Genomic DNA, 23,579 nt, shown 5'->3' with positions numbered 1-23,579 from the left:
CAAACACTTGGATGCACTTTCTGTGAGTTAGCTAGCAAGGCCAGCCCCTTCTGCTGACGTCTTTCCTCTCTATCACACATCAGACTTTTCCCAGTGGAGCTGGAGAACAGGCTTCAATGAAAACTGCCTGTTTGCAGCTATATGGAGATTGCAAGCACCACAATTACTATTTCCTCTCCTTGACCTGGAGCAGCAACTCCATCAGCAGGATAGAAAGGTAGCCTTGTTGCCTAGCAAAGGTGGGATGATTTATCTGTGTGTCTAGATTGGTCCCTTTGCTGCAAACAGAATTGCTTTCAGACTTCCAAGGAGAATGAAGCCAGGCTAGAATTTGGAGTGGATGTGGGAGAGCTGCTCTCCCAGGGAGTAGGAAGAGCCACAGGGTCTCTCTGCTTTCTGTTCCTGTGCAGCGCAGGACAATGGTTTTGTCTGCTCCAGTTATAGCCCTGGGGGCTACCTTAGGGACTGCAACTAGCATCCTTGCCCTCTGTGGCCTCACCTGCTTCTGCAAATGCAAGCAACCTGGGAAAGGACTCTCAGAAAAGGACCAAGAGGATGAGACGGAAAATACTAAGCCCAGCGTGCTTCAGCCAGTCCAGCAAGTAAGACACAGTCTCTAATTTACTCTGTGATATTTCTTTAAAGGCAGAGGGTGGGAGTACAACTTCCCTGTTAAGCTACTCAGCATGTGATTTATGCTGCCTGTTTATCTGCTTGCTGTGTTCGGGATATAACAACATGCCAGTGGGAGGAGGAGTGAGGGAAAAACACAGATGAGCTGGGTACCACAATTGCTGGAGCAGGAGACAGCTGCCATGGAGCCAGAGAGAAAGCTGCTAATGGCAGAAACAGGGGATGAGGACTGGAAATGCTGCTTAGTTTTTAAGATAGATCAAAAGGGAAATAATTTCCTAAGAAGAGAAGACTGGACTGTACCAGGTGGCACGCAGCATTGTGAAGAGGAGATGGCTCCTGCTGAGATCTCGTATGGCATCTATTTAATTCTATTCACAATACCTCATAGTTCCTGCAGGATAGTTCCCTGTCAACAGCTGGTTTCTTGTGAAAACCTTCCCTCCTCCTCCCTCTGCCCTTCTAACTGAGGGGATTAATTATGTGTGAAGCTAAAACAATGCATTGAAATCATAATAAAAAGCAAGTGAGAATCTAGATTATGATGACTGGACAATCTCACTGTGAATTTTTCACTTATTGTAAATGCAGTGTGGAGTATGGATAGTGTCAGGCATCCTTGTGTGCTCTTTCATTTTTGTTAGAATCCAAACAGCATGATTTACTCCTGAGCTCAGTGCACTAGGGAGCTAGGGGAATTATAGAATGCTTATAATATACTTATTAATGGGAATTTCTTCTTTAAAGGGAAGTGTTTGATTATTTCCTTGGTTGAATGTGGTCTTCAGCATGAGCTATAGCACTGGTCAATCTCTGAAAGTACCTGTTGGCTGTTGCTCCTGATATTTGTTTGTGCTTGTGTCCTTTTCAGTTTCACCTAGCCATTCAACCAAATTATGCCATAGTAGCCCATTCCAAAGGCTTGTATAACAGTCTTTGCTTGCCTTTTAATTATTTGAGCTGACTATTATTTTTGTATTCCTAAAGAGTGTAGCAGAAGTCCTAATTGAACTTCTCTGTAATGGTTGTAAATAAATCTTCAAATATTAAATATTCCACTCTTACCCTCTTATCAGAAAACCTTGGCATCCTCATGTTCTTGTTGCAGTTTATGCTGAGGAAAGATGACCAAATCTACAAACAGTATTGTGAGAACTGGTGCAGATACAGAGAATGGCATTAGCAGATCTTGTGGTTGCTGGAGCAGGGGGGGAGGTGTAGGAGCTACATCAACTGACCATGGATTAATTTTTGTGTGGAGTTTAGGACTTCTCAAGAGATAGCTGCTAATTCTGAGCCTCCCTCTATGAGCATGGTGAATAACTCCTAGAACCTGTTTGCATTTTCCTAGGATGAATTTCACCTGCTAATCTGTTTGATATCTAAGTCAAGTCCCTTTCAGGCTCCTTTCTTGTCTTTCCTACCCCATACAGGGGGTTTGCTAACACCTGTATATAAAAATGTACAATGATACAGAGATTTTTCCAAGTTTACTGTTAAAGTGAATGAAAAATGTATAACTTTTACAGCCACATTACTATGCAAAGCAATTTTTTCTAGCTGTTGTCTGCAGCAACACAACCCACAGACAACTTTGTCATCAGGCTCCTTCTATGAGTTTGATGTGCAATCTCCAAGCCCAGAAACATCTCAAATCCTCATTTTAACTCTATCCTTGGACTGGGATTTTTTTCTTTTATACAGCTTTTTGGAAAACATCTTGGGAAAGTGTTAATCCATCCTGGATCTTGTCCATGGGGGTGCTATCCTGTTTGCAGGACTGGAATAATCACTATGTCTCCATATTGTTCAGTTAAGCCTCCAGTACTCAGCAGCTATTCAGTTATGGTCCTCAAAATATGTCTACATTCATCAGGTTTTGCCATTACTTAATCCAGTATTTGACCAACATGGGAGAAAATTATTCAATCTGCCCTAAATGTATCATTATTACCTGAGTGATTGCATTCTTTCAGCATTGTAGAATTTAAATTTGAAGTATTATTTCCAATGTTATGGGCTTTATAGCTCTTTTTAAAGAAATCTGGACATATTATAGCAGCCGAGTGAACATTCTGTCACAGAAAGTGCAAAATGTTCTTAGTTTGCATATTCCATATGCTTAGCAATTCATTCCAATTAAAATAATTTTCTTGCCAGGAACATGAATTCTCCTATGCTGTCACTGAATCAGAATCAGTCTCTATACCTTCAAGAAATGAATCTCAGTTTGAGTTCTGAGCTTGTGAAATTTTATTATCTCTATGTTTATAAATTGTTCTGTCAGGACATTTTTTTCTGACTACATTAATACACAGTATGTCCTAGTCAGTGTTGGACACATTTAATTATTGAAACTTGTCAGGGCCACTGATTCTGATAAACACAGATGACAAAAGAAAGATGTAGCAAGTCTGCATTTTATTCATTTGGCATGTCTCCCATGACAGTGATGCTTGTATTTGCTATAGACAGAGGCTACCCATGGACATGCCCTACATACATGAGGAGAAGTCCAAACACAAACATACATCTACAAAACAATGAGAAACTGCTGTAAATTTGCGAAGTCTCAGCAAAATCTGCAGAATGAAGATTTCCTAAACACATCCAGCAATGGCAACAGTCTGGTGCTTTGAGTGACACTGGGCAGGGACACAGATGGATCATTTGCAGCATCCTTGCTCCTTTTAGTTTACTTGCTTTCATGCATTTTTTGCAGAACTATCTGTTCTGCTCGTGACCTTATTTAAGACACAACTGCTGAGTTGCAAAGGAAACTTCCATAGGGCACTGCTATGTAACTGTATTAGCACACAGCACTTGGGAAAAGAGCTGGCAGCAACATAATAAACAGAGGCAGATGCAGTTGGAAGAGGGGGCGAGCTAGTCCCACTGTGCTTGCATATGTCTCTCGTCTCTAATTCTGCAGAGCAGACAGACAAGAGGAATATTTAGACCCAACAGAGTTCTTAGATGCTATGTGCTGATGGATTTCCTGACTATTTTCTTCCTCTTGCTAAGTACCTTGCCAGGTACTTAGCAAGAGGAAGAAAAGAAAAGATTGTACTAACAATACCTCAAATTTGTGTGGTGTTTTCAATCCCAAAGGATCTGGAAGTGCTTTGTGTGCTGGCAGCACGCGGCAATACAGGCAGGAGGCTCCAGTGTGTGGCCAGTGAGTGGTAGGACACAGCAGCTCCAGGAGAGAGGACAGCAGAGGCTGGTCACCACTGTGTGTGCTGGATGTATGCCCCTGCACAACAAAAGCAACCTGCCTTTTCTAGCTGTTGTGCAGTGATTCCTCATGTATTCTGCTTGGTTGGTTTGTTTAATTTTAGAAGGATGGAAAATTGCATTTAAAGTTTGAACGAGTAAGTTCATGTTTCCTAGGTATTTTAGGACTGATGAAGCTCACATCTCTATAAGAGGGATCACACTTACAGCCTCATACCATGTAATTTACATAATATCTAAACTCAACTGAATGCTAGGTGAGGATGGCACACAATGATGTCTTTCTGTCTCAGCCCACTTCCCTTGCAAAGGGACAAGACAATTAGACAAGCCAAAATGCTATGTTGCACAGTAGACTTCCCAAACACTGGTGCACTGGCTGCCTTGAGAAGGTGGAGTCACTTACCTAATTAGTTCCCTACCACTGCCAAGTGTATGCAGCCAGGATCTCCACAAACAGAATATGGCTAGGCTAACATCCAAGACAGCCCTCTTTCTTCAGCTCTGTTTCTTGAGAGGTAGCTTCCTCTGGACATACAAGCTGTGACCAGGAAATCCCTACACAGACAAGAGCTTCATCTACATTCACTATTATTAGGAAACAATAAGACTAATGAAAAACTTCCATTACAGTTATGAACCTGTTCTGTCTTGCCCTCAATCTTGACAAAAAGTAGGTTAGCAGGCACTAGGCTGGAGATAATCCCACTGCACAATAATCAACTGAAACAGCTATTTTACTTGTGGTTTTTGTCTGTTATGTTTTGGAAATATTAAGAAAATAAGTTGCAAGGGTTGGGGTCATTTGCTTCAGTCAGCTTTTGTTCTTCCCCATCAGTGAATCCAAATATAAATAAATCAGGAATTATTTAAATTGTAAGAAGGCAGGATCCTTTCTTGGAACATTAGCAGAAGAGAACTGTTCTATTCCAGTAAAATATTTTTTTTGTTCTGGGAGAACAGCAATGACTTTTCTGCCAGCCTTTGCTTGGACTATCTGAGCATCTTGCAGGTTCTTCTGCTCATCCCCTGTTCATGAATCAACAGGAAATTGAAGTGTTAAGAACAAAATCAGACATAAATCCAGATTTCAGTCCTGGTATAATAAAGGGGAAATATGTGTCTGATGGTCAGATGGAGCTCTGGTCCACAGAACCAAGAGGGTGAAATGACCACTGAATCAACTACTCTTGTATTGCTGGCTGGGGGACTATGTACAAATTATGAACGGTACAAACAACTCATCTAACGTTAAGAGAATAGGAGGAATTAATGTAATTTGTGCAAAGTAATAAAAAAGTTTTAATTTTCAGTTCAACATTAAGAAAACTGCAGAGCCAGTCCAGCCTCGAGCCCTTCTGAAGTTTCCCAACATTTATGGCCCCAAACCAGAAGTAACTTCACCTGAAGTTGTTAACTACACGCAGTACTCTCTGAAGACAACAGAAGAACCAGCTAGTGGAAAACATACTGCTTTGGATGAGAACAGGATGAAGATACAAGTCAATGAAGAGCTGTTTGTTCTCCCTCAGAACGGTAGGAGCTTTTGGTCTTCAAACTAACAATTGCTTTAGTGGGTGTGGATCTGTAATACTTCTATACATAATGAGATTGTTGTTAGATAAATAGATATGGAATTCATCGGTTGCTTTTCGCTTTCTTATCATGAGCACTCTGAGTTTTCCTTTCAATATATTTGTCTAGTAGAAGGTAGTCATGGAGCTTATAAGGACATTCTGATAACAATGCTGTAGCTGTATCTTGTTGCAATTTTGCAATTTTTTGTTTTACTTAAACATCTTTTGTTTTGAAGAATCTGTCTCCCTTGATAGCAGACATTTCATAGAAAAGCACATTTAGTGTAGTTGTGCTGAGAGCAGTAGCCAGAGTATGTGTGAAATATCTGGCCAAAATTAGGCAGAATAGCTCCTCCAGGTCAAATGCTAGCTGTCCAGCAAGTGCCCTTGTCAGGGACAGTGGGGGCCAAAGCTTCTAATTTTCTCTGCTCCTTTATTGCCATGGTTTGGTGAGATGTTCTTGGCTTTTTGTAATGTGCAGTGAAACTGAAGGCTGACACCTCAAAGGTTTTTGCCAAACAGAATTCCTGTTTCCCAGCCAGCCCAAAGGGTAACACTCCAAATCCTGAAACATAAGATTTCTGGAACCTGAGAGAAAATGCAATCTTAATTATATGTATCTGGCAGCATGTCTGGGTTTCTTCCATACTGATTTTTAACTTCACAGCCATCTTTTAACAGGATATTTACTCCTATGGCTACCACTTTAATACAACCTTCCTGAAGATTTGCCAGAGAGACAATGCCATCTGCCATTATTTTTACTGAGTATTCTTTTTAGTTATTTTTAAATTTTTGAGATTATATTTTTGCTCTTCTGGAAGGACAATTGCTACCTTCACCCCTCCAATGTGAGGCTTGTGAGTACAGAAAAGAAAGTGCCATGGGAAGGAGATGCATTGGAGGAAGAGACTGTCTGAGCCACATCCGTAGGTGTCAGGGAAAAGATTATAAGGGTGAAAAGGATGAAAGATGATGGCTGCATTTAGGCTAAAGCTTTATATAAGTGTTGGTGTAAGAGCCTCTCTGCACTGCTAATGGCACAAGCAAGTTTCCTTCCTGCTCTGCCTGATTATATAGCTCAAGTGTTGCTAAAATTAAGCAAGAATTGTTGCGTTCTCCTTTTGATGCCACAATGAACTGGTCTGAACTGTGGCTGAGATTTTTGGGAGGAAGTGTGCTGGTCCCACTATTGTTTTCTGTGTTAATCAGAACTGACCTTGCAGATAACAGTTTTGGACAACAAAAATCTCTGGCTTTTCTTTTAATCTTGCTTTATTTCAGTATGAAATACATACTCATCTTCAAAATCATGCATGGAGAAACTGCCTTATGGATTCCAAGTTCATTGCCCTCAATCTGGTCAGGTGGTATGGAAATGGACGTCTTTTGCATGAAAAAGACTTAATTGTTAAAATTAAAAAAAAAAACCAAACAAAAAACACCAAAATGTTTAGAGTGGTCTGACCTAGTGAAGAGTTGCACAGCAGTTCAAGAGCAGATTCACTTTTCATTGCAGAGAATATTAAATTTAATAGTGCCAGTTAAAAGAAAATACAACAATATAACAGGTAATGAGTGCTGTTTAGACACCTTGGCCTAGTCATAAGGTAAAAGAGGAAGTGTGGAAACCATCATAGAGCACAAGGTGGTGGAGGGCAGAAGCCTTGTCCAAATGCTGTAGAAAGAAATGAACGTGCAAGTAAACAGAACAAAAAGGATGTATGATGATGGATGAAGAAGGAAAATAAATTATAGTCCTGCATAAAAAGCACAGAAATAGCGAGACATTTAGAAAAGTAAAGTCAAGAAAAAGTGGATTTGTTGTCTTGGGAAGGGGAAGAGCTGCTTGCTAAAGGGCTCATTTCAGTTCCAGGTGTGGTCAAGGACGTGTGTGTCACGGAGCACCTGAAGCCCGAGCGGGCAGGCAGCGGCCGGCAGACCCCCGAGCTGCACTACTCCCTGCTGTACGAGCCACAGCGCGCACAGCTGCGCGTCACCCTCCTCCAAGGTAGGGCACACGTCTGGCCTGAACGGGACCACACACATGGTGGGTACACTTAGAGACAGTTCCCCCCCATCTTAAGGCCAAGAGGTGCCCTCAGGACTACTGGATGTTTCACTGGTGCTGGGTTTGCAGAATAGGATACCTGTCAATGTCACTGCTTGAAGAGAGGGCAGAGCTTTGGAACATTGTTTGCATAGCTTTGTCAGGAGCCAGGATGGGCTCCTCCAGTCCCAGACGCGGTCCAAAGCAACCTCTTCTTTTTATTTTTTCCTTTGAGTTAAGAGGAATGGGGTTACTATCTCCTTCCTCTCTATACCTTTAATTCTTTAACCTGATCCATTCCCAACTGCCTTTTCCTCAAGTCAAGTCAAAACCTGAGCTGGAGATACCAGACTTATTTTGAGAAAAGTCCCTCTGGCAGTGCCTGGCCAGGCAGCCAGGCTCTGTGTCACTCTCTGACAACTGCAACAGCTTCTCTACTCAGGGCTGGAGCATCATCAGTTCCTCTGGGAGAGTAAAATAAGCTGACTGAATAATTCATGCACAGTGTAGATCTCTGTGGAAACCTAATCAAATCACAGCCTCTGAGGCGAGAATTGAAAGGGTGCTCCTGCCAGGGAGCAGGAGCTCCTGCCAGGGCCTCCTGCCAGCAGCAAGCCCACAGTTGCCCTTCAGGATGGACACCCACACCAGCTGGCTGCCACCCTGGCACTCCTGTGCACAGGACCTGGCTCTGCTCCCCAGTGCTGCTCCCCTGAGAAGCCAGGTGAGCCCTGTGACCCACAGGTCCTGGCAGCTCAGGAGCAGATGTCCTTGGACTGTCTGCAGCAAGGACAAGAGTTTTTCCCTCAAAGCGGTGATATTCAATGACCCCTGGGAGGAGGGTGTGCTCCTTTTGCTGCCGGAGAAGGCAGTCTAGCTCTGTTGCTGAAGCTGAAGAGGAGTGTGAAATGCCATTCTCACTCTAGACTTTTCAACATAAAAAGGGTATAAAATTAGGGATGAATGTCCCTTGACGCAGGTCTTTTGGGCTGTGGGGTGGCTTCTGATGGATTCATTTACCAGAGGTTGGACCAGCAGAATGGAATAACCCTTAGACATTGGCCGGGAGGGATGGATGTGTGCCAAGGGAAGCTCTATCCCATCCCTGATGTCTGTGACTGACCTTCCTGCTTTTAAAGTAAGAAGTAATTTTTGTGTGCCAAGGTAAAAGTAAATGATAACTGCCAATCCCTGTTTCATGCTGCCTCATTTCAGTGCAGTTCTACATCTTTCAACAGAATGTGTTTCCTTGAACTCAGCTGTTGCTCTCCCAAACACTGGCAGCATCCTTATGCAGTGGCAAAAGAACAGGGACACTGTGCAGCCTGAGGAAAACACCACAGCATGGTCATGCAGCTTAATCTGCCCCCAGACAGGCAGGAACAGGGCTTCCTGCCAGGGTCTATTCAGCTGCTTTATTTTATGGCTGTCATGAAATAAGCAATTTAGACACAGATATTTCAGGGCTGTCTTTTATGAGAGGTCCTTAACATCCATCTTTTCTAGCTATGCATGATGGAATGAACGGGGACCAAGACACTGGCTGTCATTGCTACATACTGGGCACACTGGAGAGCAAGTCTGGTATTGCTGAGGCCCAGACAGAGCTGAAGAAGAAGGCACTTCACACCCTTTGGGAGGAGGTGCTGCAGTTCCCATTAACAGAGGAGGAGATGCCAGGAGGGACACTGACTCTCACCCTGAGAAACTGTGACAAGTTCTCCAGGCACAGCATTGTGGGGGAACTCAAACTGAACCTTGCTGAAATGGAGGAATCCTTTGGAAAGGCCCAGTGGGAAAGGCTAAAGAGCCCAGAGAAGGTATGGACTCAGTCTTTGTCAGTAGTTCAGAAAACGTAATGATTAAGAGTTTGGACAAGAGAAACCGTTTTCCTAGAGAGCTGCATGTGGGTGGGTGGCTTTATTTGTTTGGAACTGGTTTAAAGGGGTGATGTGCGACTGCAGAGATCACTCAGCACAGTTCTCTGCTTGTCTGTAGCTCATCATATGAGAAGCTTTTCTGTTTAAAGCTCCCAGCTGTTAATATGTCACAACTCCTTCAACTCCTCCCCAATTACATGACAATCTGACATTAGTATCTGTAATTCAAATGCTATGTTTAGAAAAAGGGGTGTGAGCTTCTGAGAATTATTGATACAGGACCAGAGTGGCAAGAGCTGAAATATCAGAGAGTGCCTGCAGAGCCCAATGGAGCAGCAGAGAAGGACAACAGTGCCTTGCGCTGTGTTAAGCAATGCCAGCAGGTCAAAGGAGGGTGATCCTTCCTTTCAACTCAGCATCAGTGAGGGCACTTCTGGGATGCTGTGTCTGTTGCTGGACTCCCCAGTGCAAAAAAGACATGGAGTTTCTGGGACGAGTGCAGCAAATGGCCATGAAGATGTTTAAGGGGATGGTGCATCTTCTGTAAGAGGAAAGTCTGAGAGAGCTGGAACTGTTTAGATCAATGTGTGCAGATACCTGACCTGGGAGAGGACAAAAGCAGATGGAGAGAGACTCTTTTCCCTAGTGTCCAGTGACAGGACAAGAGTCAAGGTCACAAGTTGCAATGTAGGTAATGCCATTTGAACACATGAAAAATACCAAGAATAAACTCCTTTTTTTTTTTACTGTGAGCATAATGGAGGGACTCTGCAAAGCTGGGTGTGGTAGGGCATATGGTGGCACCCTAGGGAGCCTTAATCTAGGAGTGAAATACGTTGTTGGGACTGGAATGATGGACTGAGGGACACATACTTACTGGAATCAATCCAGTGCTATCTGTTCTGGTAGATCAAAAATTGCATTGTGTTGGTTTCCTTAAACATCAGATCCTTCCTTTCCTTCCTTATCCACATTTTAACAGTTGCACAGACAGGAAAAATGGAGGGAAGAATTCCAACATTCTTGAAGTGGGTATAGGGGATGCTTCATGTGCACTAATTTCTTGACATTTCCTCAGGAGCCTTTTCCCTGCCATGAGCTAGATTGTTCTTCTAGTAGCAGCAATTCACTTAACACAGCAGCAGGGTGCTGCTACTGCTGCTGCTTGTTCATCACAAGTGGTACGTCTTGTAGTCTGCTGTGGTATGGCTGAGCAATGCAAAACATCAGCACCCTCACTAAGCATGATGAAACAAATTGTTGCCTGTCACCATTAGGGGTGAGAGCTCTCCACTGAGCTGGCCACAGACACAGAGTTAGCATTTCTGATTTCCAGTAGTGCTGATTTATCTCATAACCACTTGAATACTAACAGGACTGTCCACACTAAAAAAAACACCTGTCAGAGACAGAGACAGTAGAAACAAATGGGTGGTCTGAATGAGTTTAATAAACTTCAAGCACAAGACTCAGTATTTGCCTAACAGCTGTAATCCTCCCCCTCTCCCCCCATACTGAAGCATCTGCTTTTTTAGCAATACACAAGGAACAGCCTGCTCACAGAAATGATAAGTTGTTTTTCCAGTGCATCTGATGGAGTCCTGATATACAGGGAATTCTGCTTTGGTCCAGCTTCACAATCACACACGGAAACAGCAAATTCATTTCTTCTCCAGGCTGACAGCATAAGGTTAACACCAGCAGTGCTGCTACACAGTGCCCTAGTTTGAGCTAAGGATGTGCAGTGAAAGCTGAATTTGCGTCATCTGGGACCTGAGAGAGCCAACCATTGCACAGATAGCTTATGTATACAGATCCTGAATCATTCATTGAGAACCAGAGAGGGAGGGAGTGAAGAAGAGCTGATCAAAAAAGAGGAGCTATTTCTGACAGTATTCATCCAGGAACAAAGTTACTGAAAGTGTCGAAAGTGTGACATTTCCTTGAAGTGCCAGGAAGGGCAGAAATTTCGTTCTTACCTTCCCAGTAATTCTCCCACACACAAGGGAAGGAACCCAGAGTGGAGCTTACAGTTAACCAGGTAATGCAATTAGCATTCAGGAATCCATGGAGTCCAGTGAGCAATGCAAAGACGTAGATGCTGTAGACTGATATCCTTATCTTGTCTTCCTTCCCTCCCACTGCTTTGCTAATGACAGTAACGACAGTGGGTAGATGATAGTGTGTCCTTGCATAGCAACATCCCTTTTGTGATTTCGTGGTGCCCTGCACGTAAGACATTGATGACTCCTTGTTGCTTCTTATTCATATTGCATAGCAAGAAAGACTGAAGCTCTGATGGTTGTATGAATTTGCAGGATTTCAGCACAAAATGTAGGTTGTGGATTTAATAGGAAAAAAGAAACAAAGAAAACAAAGCCCAGAAGGGGAAAGAAAAGTACCTCTGGTTTGGTCTGTTCACACAAAACTCCAGCAGAGACCAACCATTGCAAGTTTTGTTTCCATTTGGATACAAGTTGTCCAAAACCTTGATCAGCACATCAGAAGCTAGAAAGTCATCCGTACAAGATGTGATCCGAGTACAACGTGTGTGTTTGTGTGTGTGTGCACGTCTACAGAGCCCCACCCCCTCCCAATCTCTGCTGCATCTGCCTGTGCCTGGAGCTACAGGAACCAAATTCTAGCCAAGAGCTATAGAATGGGATCTGCTGAGATTTAGTGGGGGTAAATAAACAAAAGCAGCTTACGACATGCCTAAACTCCAGGCTCGCATTGAGGTGGTGTTTGGGTTTCCCCCCGAATGTACAATTCTTTTGCAGAGCGCATACAGGCATTTGAAACTGCCTCTTTTTATGTGTGGGCTTTTCTAAGGTCCACTTCAATTTAAGACAGGATTCATATAAGTGAAATGCATACAAGCCCTTCCTTGCTACCTTTGTGCATGAAAACAAGATTTTCTTGGGCTTACCTGGGATTGAATTGCAGGCTTCCTTGCTAATGGCCTTCTACCGGATTTGTGCAGGACAAATTTGCCATTTGAAGCAGACAGTGATGACAGCCATGTTTTCTAGAGAGTCAATCAGCTCATGGAGAGCATACAGGGGCCTGTCCTTGCCTGTTCCGAGAAACTGGTTGAAAACTTAACTTGAAATATTTATGGCTCACTTAGTAGCAACACTGCAGAGCACAGAAATAGCCTGGAGAAGGGCTGTCTATCCTCGAGGATGTAGAACATGCTAAGGAGCCCAGAATGAGTCTAGTGAATTGGCATTGGCTTTCTGGGACTCTTCTGGGTCATTAACCTCACAGTAAACCAGATTTCTGTCACAAGCTCCCATTCACTGAGAGAATAACTACTCCCCTTTTGTTCCTTGCCAAGGGCTGTCAGTTCTGCACACAATGGTGTGGGATTTCTCTCCTTCCCTGCTGGCTTCCGAGAAGGAAATAGCATTACTCTCTTACAGGAGAGCAGTGGTGGTGTGACTGTGTGCCTAGGCTTTCCCCAAAGGGCTGCTTGTCCAGGGCAAAGGAAGGAAGGGAAGGGAAAGGGAAAGGGAAAGGGAAAGGGAAAGGGAAAGGGAAAGGGAAAGGGAAAGGGAAAGGGAAAGGGAAAGGGAAAGGGAAAGGGAAAGGGAAAGTCTCCCACAAGGGAAGCAGGGAGAGCTCACAATCCTGATGGAAGGCAAGAGGTAAGGAAGAGTAATGTACTGTGCCCAGCTCGTGGAGGACTTCAGCTTGGCTAGGTTTTTTTCTCATACCAAATAGGGTATCAGGGATGGTGAAGTCCAGCTCCAGGTCAGACTCAGCCCCAAACACCACCTCTGCTTTCTGAGGGAGCCCTACACTCCTGCTGGGCAATGCAGGCTGGAGGCTGAATCCAGTCAGAGCCTTCTGAGGAATGGAGCACCTGAAACCAAAAGTGAATTGTGAAAAGCAGTAAAAGGGGTAGTGGATATAAATGTAGGTCAGTTAGGTGGTCTCTCAAAATATGATTTTTTTACTATTTGCACTGTATGTCAGCCCCAAATCTTCTTCTGACTAAATATTACACTAAAAGTTGATGTCAGAAGCAGTTACTTTCCAGTGCCATAAGGATTCAGTAACTCACATTATGGGAGTCTTATGAGCCTCGGGCATCTTTGCCAGGTTTATTCTCATCCAGCATAACTGGAAAGATCTCCTGTACAGAGAGACAACTTGGTTGGTCCATGACGTTCCACCCATCAGTCTTCTAGTACTGTTTTCCTAATGTTCTGGCCAAGATCATATACCAAATTAACCCTTTCTGTGTCTCCATTTCCAGGAGCCATCCACAGGCCATGGGGAGGTTCTGCTCTCTATTAGCTACCTGCCAGCAGCTAATCGCCTGCTGGTGGTGATTATTAAGGCTAAAAACCTCCATTCCAAGCAGCTGAAAGATCTACTCGGAAGTGGTGAGTGTTATGGCAAGGAAACAGATACTGTTGTTTCTGCTATTATGTAAATCTAGAAAGAAAGTGGGGAGGGTGAAGTTTGGTGGGAAAAAAAAAAGAAAAAAAAAGTCTGGCTTGGAAAGCCAAAGTGATCTGGATAATTTTTAAAAAGTGAAAACCAAATGCCCTCTGACCAATCTTTCTACTGTGCTCCCAGTTTGATGTCACCAGTGTAAATTGTCTTGCATTTTTTGGTGCAGATTCAGGCATCACAGTATAAAAAATATTAAGATATTAGAGAGTGTCCAAAGGAGGGCCATAAGGATGGTGAAGGCCCTGGAGCAGAAGTCTTATGAAGAGTGGCTGAGGTTACCTGCTCTGTTCAGCCTGGAGAAGAGGGAGGGAAGCCCCTGTGTATGGTCTTCAACATCCTCATAAGGGGAAGTGAAAGGGCAGGCACTGATCTCTTCTCTCCCATGGACAGGGACAGGACCTGAGGACACAGCGTGAAGCTGCATCAAGGGACATTTAGGTTGGTCACAGCACCAGTCTGATGAATTCCAAAAAGCATTTGGACAATGCTCTTGGGCACATTGTGTGATTTTTGGGGCATCCTGTGCATGGCCAGGAGTTGGACTCCATGATCCTGATGGAGCCCTTCCAACGCAGCCTATTCTAGTCTAGTCTAGACTAGTCTATTTGTTGCATGTTTATTAATATAGTGTCTCTCTCCCCTCCCTATACAGATGTTTCTGTCAAGGTAACACTGAGGCATCAGTCACTGAAGCTGAAGAAGAAGCAGACCAAACGTGCAAAGCACAAGATCAACCCTGTGTGGAATGAGATGATCATGTTCGAGGTGCCTCATGAGCTCCTGCGTGCCTCCAGTGTGGAGCTGGAAATGCTGAGCCAGGACGGAGCTGGCCAGAGCCATGTGCTCGGCAAATGCAGTCTGGGCTTACACGTCACAGGCACAGAGAGGAACCACTGGGAAGAAATGCTGAGGAACCCCAGGAAACAGATAGCTATGTGGCACCAGCTCCATATGTAGGCTCATCAAGATTACTGACAACAAGAATCCCACCAGGCCTCAGAGCCTGGGGGAATAAGATGGACTTCATCTTCCACCTTCACCTCCATGAAATTGCTCAGCACAGCACTCTTATTACAACACCCTTCTCTGATCTTCCTGCCCATTCTAGCCTAGGAAACTGTCTGGAAAATGTGTTTAAAGGACAGTCTCTCACCTAATCAAGTGGTTGTCTCAAACAAGGGGTTGGCTGCCTGGATGGTTTGAATTAATTTTATTTGCCTGCCCAATGTCTCTTCTGAGAGGTCGCTGTTTCTGTAGAGGAGCAGAGGGGAGCAAAGAAGAGCAAAGTTAACATGGAAACGTAAGCCCTTCACTGGCATCTAGTGCTGTCACCCCAGTCCCTTGGGTGAGTGTTGGCTCCATATCACAAACACGCAACTGTTTTACCAATCACTGCTTTTCATAATACTCCACAAGACTGAGAAATGAAGATCATAGAACTGACTGTCATGGCAGGCACAAAGAATCAATATGAAAAAGAGAGTGAAGCCGAAGTGGATACCTAGAAAAATATACAGAATTAAGGGAGAGAACAGAGGAAGAAGAACTACTCATCCTGTGTAGCCTTTGAGCAAACACTGCCGAGCAAGAAGTCAAATACCTTCCTTTACTTTTGTTTCCTGGACTTGTATTTAAGATTCATGAAAACTGCTGAAAATATGAATGTTTCAGGACCCTTTAGCAGAATATCTATACAGTTTATCTTTTTATGGTGTCATCCAGGAAGATCCTAAATATGGACCAAAAAGTTCTTTTTGATGTTACCTCCGAAATCTTGGACCAGATCTTTCAGTTTACTGCCATCTTTTCTATTTGTGTTTTCCCCAAGTTTCAAATATGCTAATTGTATTCCAGGCAACATCTAAAATTAGGCAAAAGAAGTAGGATAATTCTATACCTTAGCAGCTGATAGATGGTTTTGGTTTGACAGTTAACTATTGCACTCAAATCCTCATAACAGCATTACTCAAAGACAACCCTTATTAACTGCCATGTATTTCATCACTTCCAGACAGAAGGAATTCACCAATCAGACAGACTCTCCAGGGATTGTTTTTATGTGCACTTTCAAGATTTGATGTAGCTTAAATGTTACTTTTGACTGTCCTTTTTTTTTGTGTGTTTCTAGATGGACTGAAAGTCTGGCATTGGCAGTGATAGTGTCATGACCCTATAAGCACACTGCTTGTCCTACTACTTTTTTTCAAGTAGTAGACAAAACTTTAAGGGACTTCCACGGGGACAAGGCATCCAAAAACCTGGACACAGAACCATATAATTTTCCGCCTTAAAAATCTCAGAGCTTCATATTTGCAGGGTCAGACTGCTCGTTCTTTAAATCAAAATATTAATCTAAGATTTAACTAGTATCCATCCTATTCTGATGGTGCAGTCAAATAAGTCTAGCAGCTTGTCAAGGGAAGGCTGCCATCCTGTTGGCAAAGAGAAAAGAACAGAACCAGTGTCTGAAAACTGCCTGAAGCACCAGGCACAATGGGTTATGAACTGGGAAATGAAGTTCAGCTGAAAGTCAGTAACTAGTGGTGGCTGGGGCTAATTGTGAGACTGACAGAGTTTAGCACCTTCATAAATGATCCAGACAATGGTGCAGAGTATGGCCTCGGCAGGTTTGTGGATGATGCAAAACTTGGAAGAGTGATTGATACACAAGGCAGTTGTGCTGCTGACATTCAGAGGGATGCTGAGAGAAATGCTGGAGAAATGCTGGGCTAACAGGAACCTCCTGAAATTCAACAAGGGGAAGTGGCACCTAAGGAAGAACAACCCCTTGCAGTGCAGGGGTGAAGGCTGATGATCTATAAAGGAGCTTTCCAGAAAAGGACCTGGGTGTCCTGGTGGACACCAAATTGAACATGGGCCAGCAGTGTGGTCTTGCAGCAGAGTGCCTTGTGCTGCGTTAAGCAATGCCAGCAGGTCAAAGGAGAGTGATCCTTCCTTTCAACTCAGCATCAGTGAGGGCATTTCTGGGATGCTGTGTCTGTTGCTGGACTCCCCAGTGCAAAAAAGACATGGAGTTTCTGGGAAGAGTGCAGCAAATGGCCATGAAGATGTTTAAGGGGATGGTGCATCTTCTGTAAGAGGAAAGTCTGAGAGAGCTGGAACTGTTTAGATCAATGTGTGCAGATACCTGACCTCGGAGAGGACAAAAGCAGATGGAGAGAGACTCTTTTCCCTAGTGTCCAGTGACAGGACAAGAGTCAAGGTCACAAGTTGCAATGTAGGTAATGCCATTTGAACACATGAAAAATACCAAGAATAACCCCCCTTTTTTTTACTGTGAGTATAATCAAGTACTGGAACAAGTTGGCAGAAGAGGCTGCTGGGGGTCTTCATGCTTGGAGACAGTGAAAATTTGATGAGATACAGCGTGAAAAACCTGACAACCTGCTCTAGTTTATCCCACTTTGAGCAGGGGTGAGTTTGAACAATATGATCTCCAGTGGCCCTTTATATCCTCAGCAATGTTATGATTTTGTGAAGAAACTGACAAGGTTGATGCACACTGAAAGCTGTTATCTTTACACTATTTATTTTGTGGGTGGTGTAGCCAGGAATTACAGGATCCTTTTGAAGAGAGCAATAAATTAATCTTTAAGCAACCAAACAGACAGAAAAGCTAAGTATGCCCATGAATCTTACACCCAATAGTTTAATCTCTGATATTGATGGCTAGAGGGCATGTAAACAAAAGAAAATTGGTTTCTTGTTTTGCTCTATGGGGTTTTGTTTACTAACAAAAAGTGGTAGGATACTGTGAGAAAACTGGACACAGGTCTAGTTGATAGTGAATTCTTAATGCTTACTGTGATCCTGATTTGCCTGTAGATGTACTGACAGGTATGGAATAATAATTTCCATATAAGTGCAGAATTTATTGGAATGTTGGCCTAATTCACATATAAGTTCCAGGCAGCACTGTGTTTTTTTGGGGGATGAGGATAAGAAAGATAACTTCACGTTATGACGCCATTTGGCTGGCAATGGAAAGCCTTAAGGGCCAAATATTTGCCTTGCTGCCAACTCCTCTAGTTCTGCATCCTGCTTGCTTCACAAAGTCTTTTATAACATCTTGGTGACTGATTGTAAACAGCATTATCTGCCTGTGCCCTGGTGATCCTGGCACACCCTGTAATAGATATCAATCAGTCCTATGGCATTTAAAAGCATAGATCCTCAGAATCTGACTTAGCTCTGGAAAAACAATGTCATCTTTTACAGCAGACAAATACATGTATTCACACTACTTAACCACAAATCTGTCTTCGGAGCAAAGCAGTGCCATCAGTGTTAATGAAAGGCATTGTTTCCTCCTCTGCTGCAATGGGATTTAATGGGAAAGAGAGAAAGAGTGAAAATGCATACATCTTCCCCGGATGGATCATTCTTGTCGTCTGGCATTTTAGCCTGCAAAGAATGCTCCTCGCCATCAGCACGGCCTGAACAAAGGCTGCCAGGTGTCCCCGGGAGGAGGCGGCCGCAGCCGGGGCTGACAGCGGGCACGTAAGGGGATGAGGGATGCTGTGTACGTGTGGTACCCGAGGGGCAGGGGCGCCCGGCCCGGCCCTCTGAACTCTGCTAGCAGGAGCCGTGTGTCACCCATCGCATTCCAGCGCCTGGCCAGGCCCTGCCGCACCCCTCCGGACAGCCTGGGCAGCAGCACCTGGGTGTCCCCGAACCTCAGCACCCCAAGGGCCGAGGTGCTGAACTGTCCCAGCAGGGAAAGGGCTGGGAATGGCTGTGGTAGGTGACAAAGTCATGAAGATAAATCTGAAGTATTTGGAAATGCTGCTGTATCAAGCAGCTTTGGCAACTTGAGCTGTCAAAGTGCAGTAAGGACAGAGCCAGACAGACCCTTGGTTTTCAGCTCCTGAAGCTGAAAATGCAGGAGCATCAGCAAGCACCACTGTGTATTAAATTAAAGGATGCTGCTTATAAATTGCATCATAAGAGAAGAAGCAAAAAAATCCACTTATGGCAATTAATGTTCCTAAGATATATGCGTGACCAAAAGCAGCCACAAGAGTCCCCAGTGCCTAGTTAGTGGCTGGACTGGTAATTTTGCCTGCTATAAGCATTAATATGAAGAAGCTGGAAGCCAAGAGACTGTAGGGAATAAGGAAGGAGGGAAAAAAAAAAAAAAAAAAAAAAAAAAAAAAAAAAAAAAAGATGGTGTCAAGGCAGTCTACCTGGTCAGAATGAATGATCCTTTTCGCTAAAGGCCAGAATTGTGAGTTTAAGGATAGGGATTCATAGTCCCTCCTCCAGTGACAAAGCACAAACAACCAGATTACTGTAAAAAAGCCTGAGAAATACAGCTCCCGTGTATATTACCCAGCTTTGCCTGGGAAAGGTGGCCTCCTGAGGCGGCCTCTGCTCAGAGGAGGGGGCTGAGCAGGAAATGACTTGTGACTACATTCAGTTCCTTTGTTAAAATATAGACTGCAGCCATCTGTTGTTTTGCCTCAATCTGCACTCAGAGCTAGATCTTCCTCCCCAAAAATGATCTAGTTTGATTCTAAGCAATTTGTCCTACAGTAGAAGAATTAATAAGCACAAATCATTATTAATAACTAAAATATCTGTGATGTTTTAGACTCATTACTACACTCAGCACCCTTCCCCAGTTGTAAGGGGAGTACAGCTGGTGCCCTGTAAGGGTAATATTTTTTCAGTGCAGGGTTTCCCCCTCAATTGTTGTCCCAAATATCCTTGCATGCTAATAAGAAACATATTTGCTTGGCAAAGAGTTAATACATCAGAAAGTAATGGAAAATTCCCTTCAACAGGACTGGGAAAATTTTCATGCTCAACATTTTTCCCAGGTACTGATGGGCTTGATGGCTTTACCTTGTATTTTGCTAGCATCTCTCTTCAGTATTATCTGGCAGTAGTGTTGAAAACCACTCCTTTTTTTCCCCCAAAAAATGAAGTAGGTTGTCATTTGGGCCCTAGAATTACAGCCCAATGTTTGCCCGAATTTTCCTAATGTCTAAGATGAGTAGACTACAATGAGATTTAATAAGAACTGGAAGCTAAAGTGACTTGGACCATGCTTCTTGAAGTCTTTTGAAGGTCAGTTTGAAGACTGATTGAAGGACAGAGCTTTGACAACATTTTAATGTGTTTCAGAATTTAACTAGGTATTAAAATATATTTGGTTTATTTGTTAAAAGATAAGCATGATGAGTAAATAGTAACACTTAACACTTAATATTATTTCTTCTGTTTTCAATATGTACAAAAAAAGTAGTAAAGTGAAATAGTGATTTGTGACCTTCCAGCATGAGGAGGCTTTTCTGCTTACTTGGTCCTTTGGTGTCCCAGTGTGTTTATTGTACAGAGCCAGATATTGTTTGTCAAGACTCTATATTGTTCTCACAATCCAATGCACAAAACCAGAGCATGATGCTTAGCCATTGTGTTTAATATTACAGCACAACATGTAAAACACTGCAAGTAAATAATTACAAACTGTACCAGTGCTGTGTCTGCATTGTTTACAGTAAGTCCCCTCTGCTTGCAGCCCACGTCAGGGGCACAGAGTGCTGGCATGGGTCAACAGAAGATGCTCTGAAGGGTGTCATCAAGGATGGGTGTACAATGAGAAGAGGAGGAGTCAACAATAGAGTCCTATCCTGGGCAAGCAAAAAAAATCTATTGGCTTTTTCAGTAAGGTGGCAGCTAAACAAAGCTCTAAAGGCTTTCCAGTAGCTACAAAGAATTTAGAAAATGGGATCTGGGAACCACTTTCTTCCCAGATACTGGCTCCATCTCTGAAACAAATCTAAAAAGTGGATTTAGAGGGTTTTTAAAAATTATTAATTTGTTTTTTGCCAATATCAGTACTTTCAAGTTGGTGTTGGTGATACTCTGTAAACCATGCATTCGTGAGAAAAACATGCTTGGCTGACCTAATACTGTCACCAGAATTAGCTGGTTCTTAACAAGACACACAGATCAAAACCTGCACATAAAAGTAAAAGAAAATAAATTTTTGGAGCAGGAGCGAGAAGTCTGGGGGCACTGACAGTTTGGGGGCACTCTCACCCATCACAGTCATCGTTAAAGCACAAGGAGAGAAAGCAAAGCCTGTCTGCAGAGCCCCAGGCTGTTGCTGGCTTTGCAAAGAGGGGTGCCTGTCAGCTGTACGGTGAGGCAGATGGCACTGAAGAATCCACTGTAGAGATGAAGGAAAAAGCTGTGGTTTTGCTGCAAAGTGAGCTGAACACGGGTGGTGCATCTGCCAGGGGCAATCCTTCCCACCTGGGAGATTTGTACAGGGTTACTCAGTAATTCCCAGCTCAGCATATTGAAAAGCAGCAATAATTGCCACAGAACCATTCTTCTCTTAACCCTGCTGTTCATTGTCACTTCAGATTCATTAGAAGCCTTTTCTTCCCCCTATGGTATTTAAAAACTAAACTGGGATTGTCCTGTAATCCTTTGTATGCCAAGAGAGAGTAGCACCTAATCCAGCAGCTATATCACAGCCATTGCCAGTGCCAGTCCTGAAGGTCTGCAGCCAGTTCCTTCACTTCCCTGAGCCCTTAGTGACCCCTGAATGTGAAATAAACCCAGTGAGGACAGGGCTCCAAGATGCACCTGAGAAGACAGGTCACACCTAAAACCAACACACTACCCAGCCCTCCAGACATCTTTCCTGAACGTCACAAAGTGCAGTGGTGGCCTGGAGTGCAGCTCTGCCACTCCTGACACTCTGCTGCACATGGCTCCCCATCCCAGCCCTGGCACCTCTGCAAGGCTCTCCCACCCCTGTGCCTCCAGAGGTACCACCAGTGTCCCCAGAAACAGGGTGTCTGGCAGCTATGCAGACAGCGCCCTTGTTTTTCTCCTTGATCAAAACAACTTCAAACAGAGGATTTCAGAGAGTCAAAAAGTCTAGCTAGCACATATGCTGTGCTGTGGGAGCCTTTGATTATCCAGCAGATATTTTTAGAACCCTTTGTAAATGAGCTGTGGCTCCATTTGTGTGGCGTATGGCGACAGCTCTGCCAGAAACAGCCTCTGGTCCCCTGTGCCACTGCAGGGCTGGACCTGGCACTGCCCAGATATCGGCATCTGCCCTCTGATTTAAAAGTCTTGGGGGGCACCTGTTTAAATCCACCCACGTGCTCAGCTGCCTGTGCTTTTCCTTCTGTCTCAGGAGAGCAAGATAGGGAAGATGGATCCCAGGAAGTGCTGCAAACCCCCTCTGGTTGTGCCTGCAAGCTCTTGGCATCATAGGCTCCACACCCTCTGCTTCCAGGAAGAAACATGTCCAGTTTTTTTGCTAAATGAAAATTCTAGCACCAGCTGCTAACAACAGTCAACTGCATAGAGAATATCCAGGACACCAGCAGAGCTGGGGAAATGTGTGGCAGGCTTTAATGCTATGACAACCATCGCCAAGGAATTTTTCAATTTCCTTTTCACTCATATTGATTGACAGGACAATCACTGATCCTAAAAGTGAAGGGCACCTTTAGCCCTGGATCAGATGAATTTTGTGCAAGCTTCCATTCCTGATAAAAGCTCAGTGCACTTTCCTTGAAAGGATCTTGCATTTAAGTCCTTGGTTTGAAGTTACAAGCAAGGAGGCTGATCACTGCCAAAGGTAACTAACAACAGTCTACACCACAAAATTGCCTGTAGGAAATGAATTACAATGCAGCAGTGCATTTCATGAGCAGTTCTGACTCTTTACACATGGTTGAGCTGCTGAAAGTGTTGTCCTGCCTTCATGCTGTCAATTGACTAGCAAAGGCAAAAACCCCAGAGATGGAGTCTTCACTGCTGACTGACAGGTGCCCAGGAAACCCAACTGAAGCTAAGCCCTGACAACCATCAGGATTTTGCTGGGCTTGCTTACTGCTCATTTTAAATCACTACAGGGAAAGCTGCCAGAAAATTATAAACTGTGTGTAATATGTGGTCTGCTCCATGAAGTGGACTTTGAGGAAGTCACTGAAACAACCTTTCCTATTAGACCTATTGGATGACTAATTTGGGCCAATTTTCACTTCTCAGCCAAGAAACTGCTACTCACTTCCAGCTCCAGTGGCTATTCTCCATTAAAATTTGGAGGCATTCACTCTGAACCCAAAATTTCAGTACAGCCCTTCACCTGAGAGGACTGATGGGTCTACATACACACTCCCCCTGGGCCAATTGGAAAACTGGGAATCCTTCAGACCAGATTAAAGAGCCAGTCCTGTTGATGGTTCCATCCCTGCATACTGAAGTTCAGCAATACTATCAGTATCGGCACTCAGTGTGCAGTGCCACACCCAGGATCCACACTCACAGCTGCACAGCCTGCTCCTTGCTTTCTGATTCCCTCCACTGCCACACGGACACATTTACAGCTGAGTGAGCAACTGTTTGTGCTGGAAGGGCTTTGTTTTCTGCCTGTGTTTCTCTCTAGCTATAGCCATTACCTAGGGATGGACGAAACCTTTGCAAGGTTGCCCCTGCTTGCACTGCCATGCAAACCTGAGCCTCAGTGAAGGAAGAATGATCCACAGTCCCTGCAGTGCCTTTGCTGCGAGATATATCCACAGCAGCAGCCAGACTCAACCCACAGAGGCAATGTTTTCAGCTGTTTGGACAGAAAACACAACCCACAGCCCAGGGCTAATCCATGGACACGTGTCAGACGTTGTCTCTCTTGCCCACAATGATTTAGCAGATTTAAGACCCTCCATGTATAAAAAT

The 23,579-nt window shown here is 43.9% G+C and overlaps 1 protein-coding gene across 2 annotated transcripts; it reads left to right on the top strand.

The window, feature by feature from the left end:
- Window positions 1–20,341, top strand: SYT13 (synaptotagmin 13). 2 transcript variants are annotated; one of them, XM_021533251.4, is made up of 6 exons: window positions 1–602; window positions 5,184–5,406; window positions 7,318–7,458; window positions 9,004–9,317; window positions 13,642–13,771; window positions 14,497–20,341. In XM_021533251.4, the coding sequence occupies exons 1-6, from the start codon at window positions 420–422 to the stop codon at window positions 14,799–14,801; spliced, it is 1,296 nt and encodes a 431-aa protein (XP_021388926.3). In that variant the 5' UTR covers window positions 1–419; the 3' UTR covers window positions 14,802–20,341. The 2 variants fall into 2 exon arrangements, with proteins under 2 accessions (XP_021388926.3, XP_021388927.3); XM_021533252.4 differs by having other exon boundaries at window positions 3–602; window positions 7,324–7,458.
- The last annotated feature ends 3,238 nt before the right edge of the window (window positions 20,342–23,579 follow it).

This window comes from Lonchura striata, chromosome 5, assembly GCF_050655825.1.
Source record: "Lonchura striata isolate lonStrDom1 chromosome 5, ASM5065582v1, whole genome shotgun sequence".
Lineage (NCBI taxonomy): Eukaryota > Metazoa > Chordata > Aves > Passeriformes > Estrildidae > Lonchura > Lonchura striata.
This window is presented reverse-complemented; position numbering and strand designations above follow the sequence as displayed.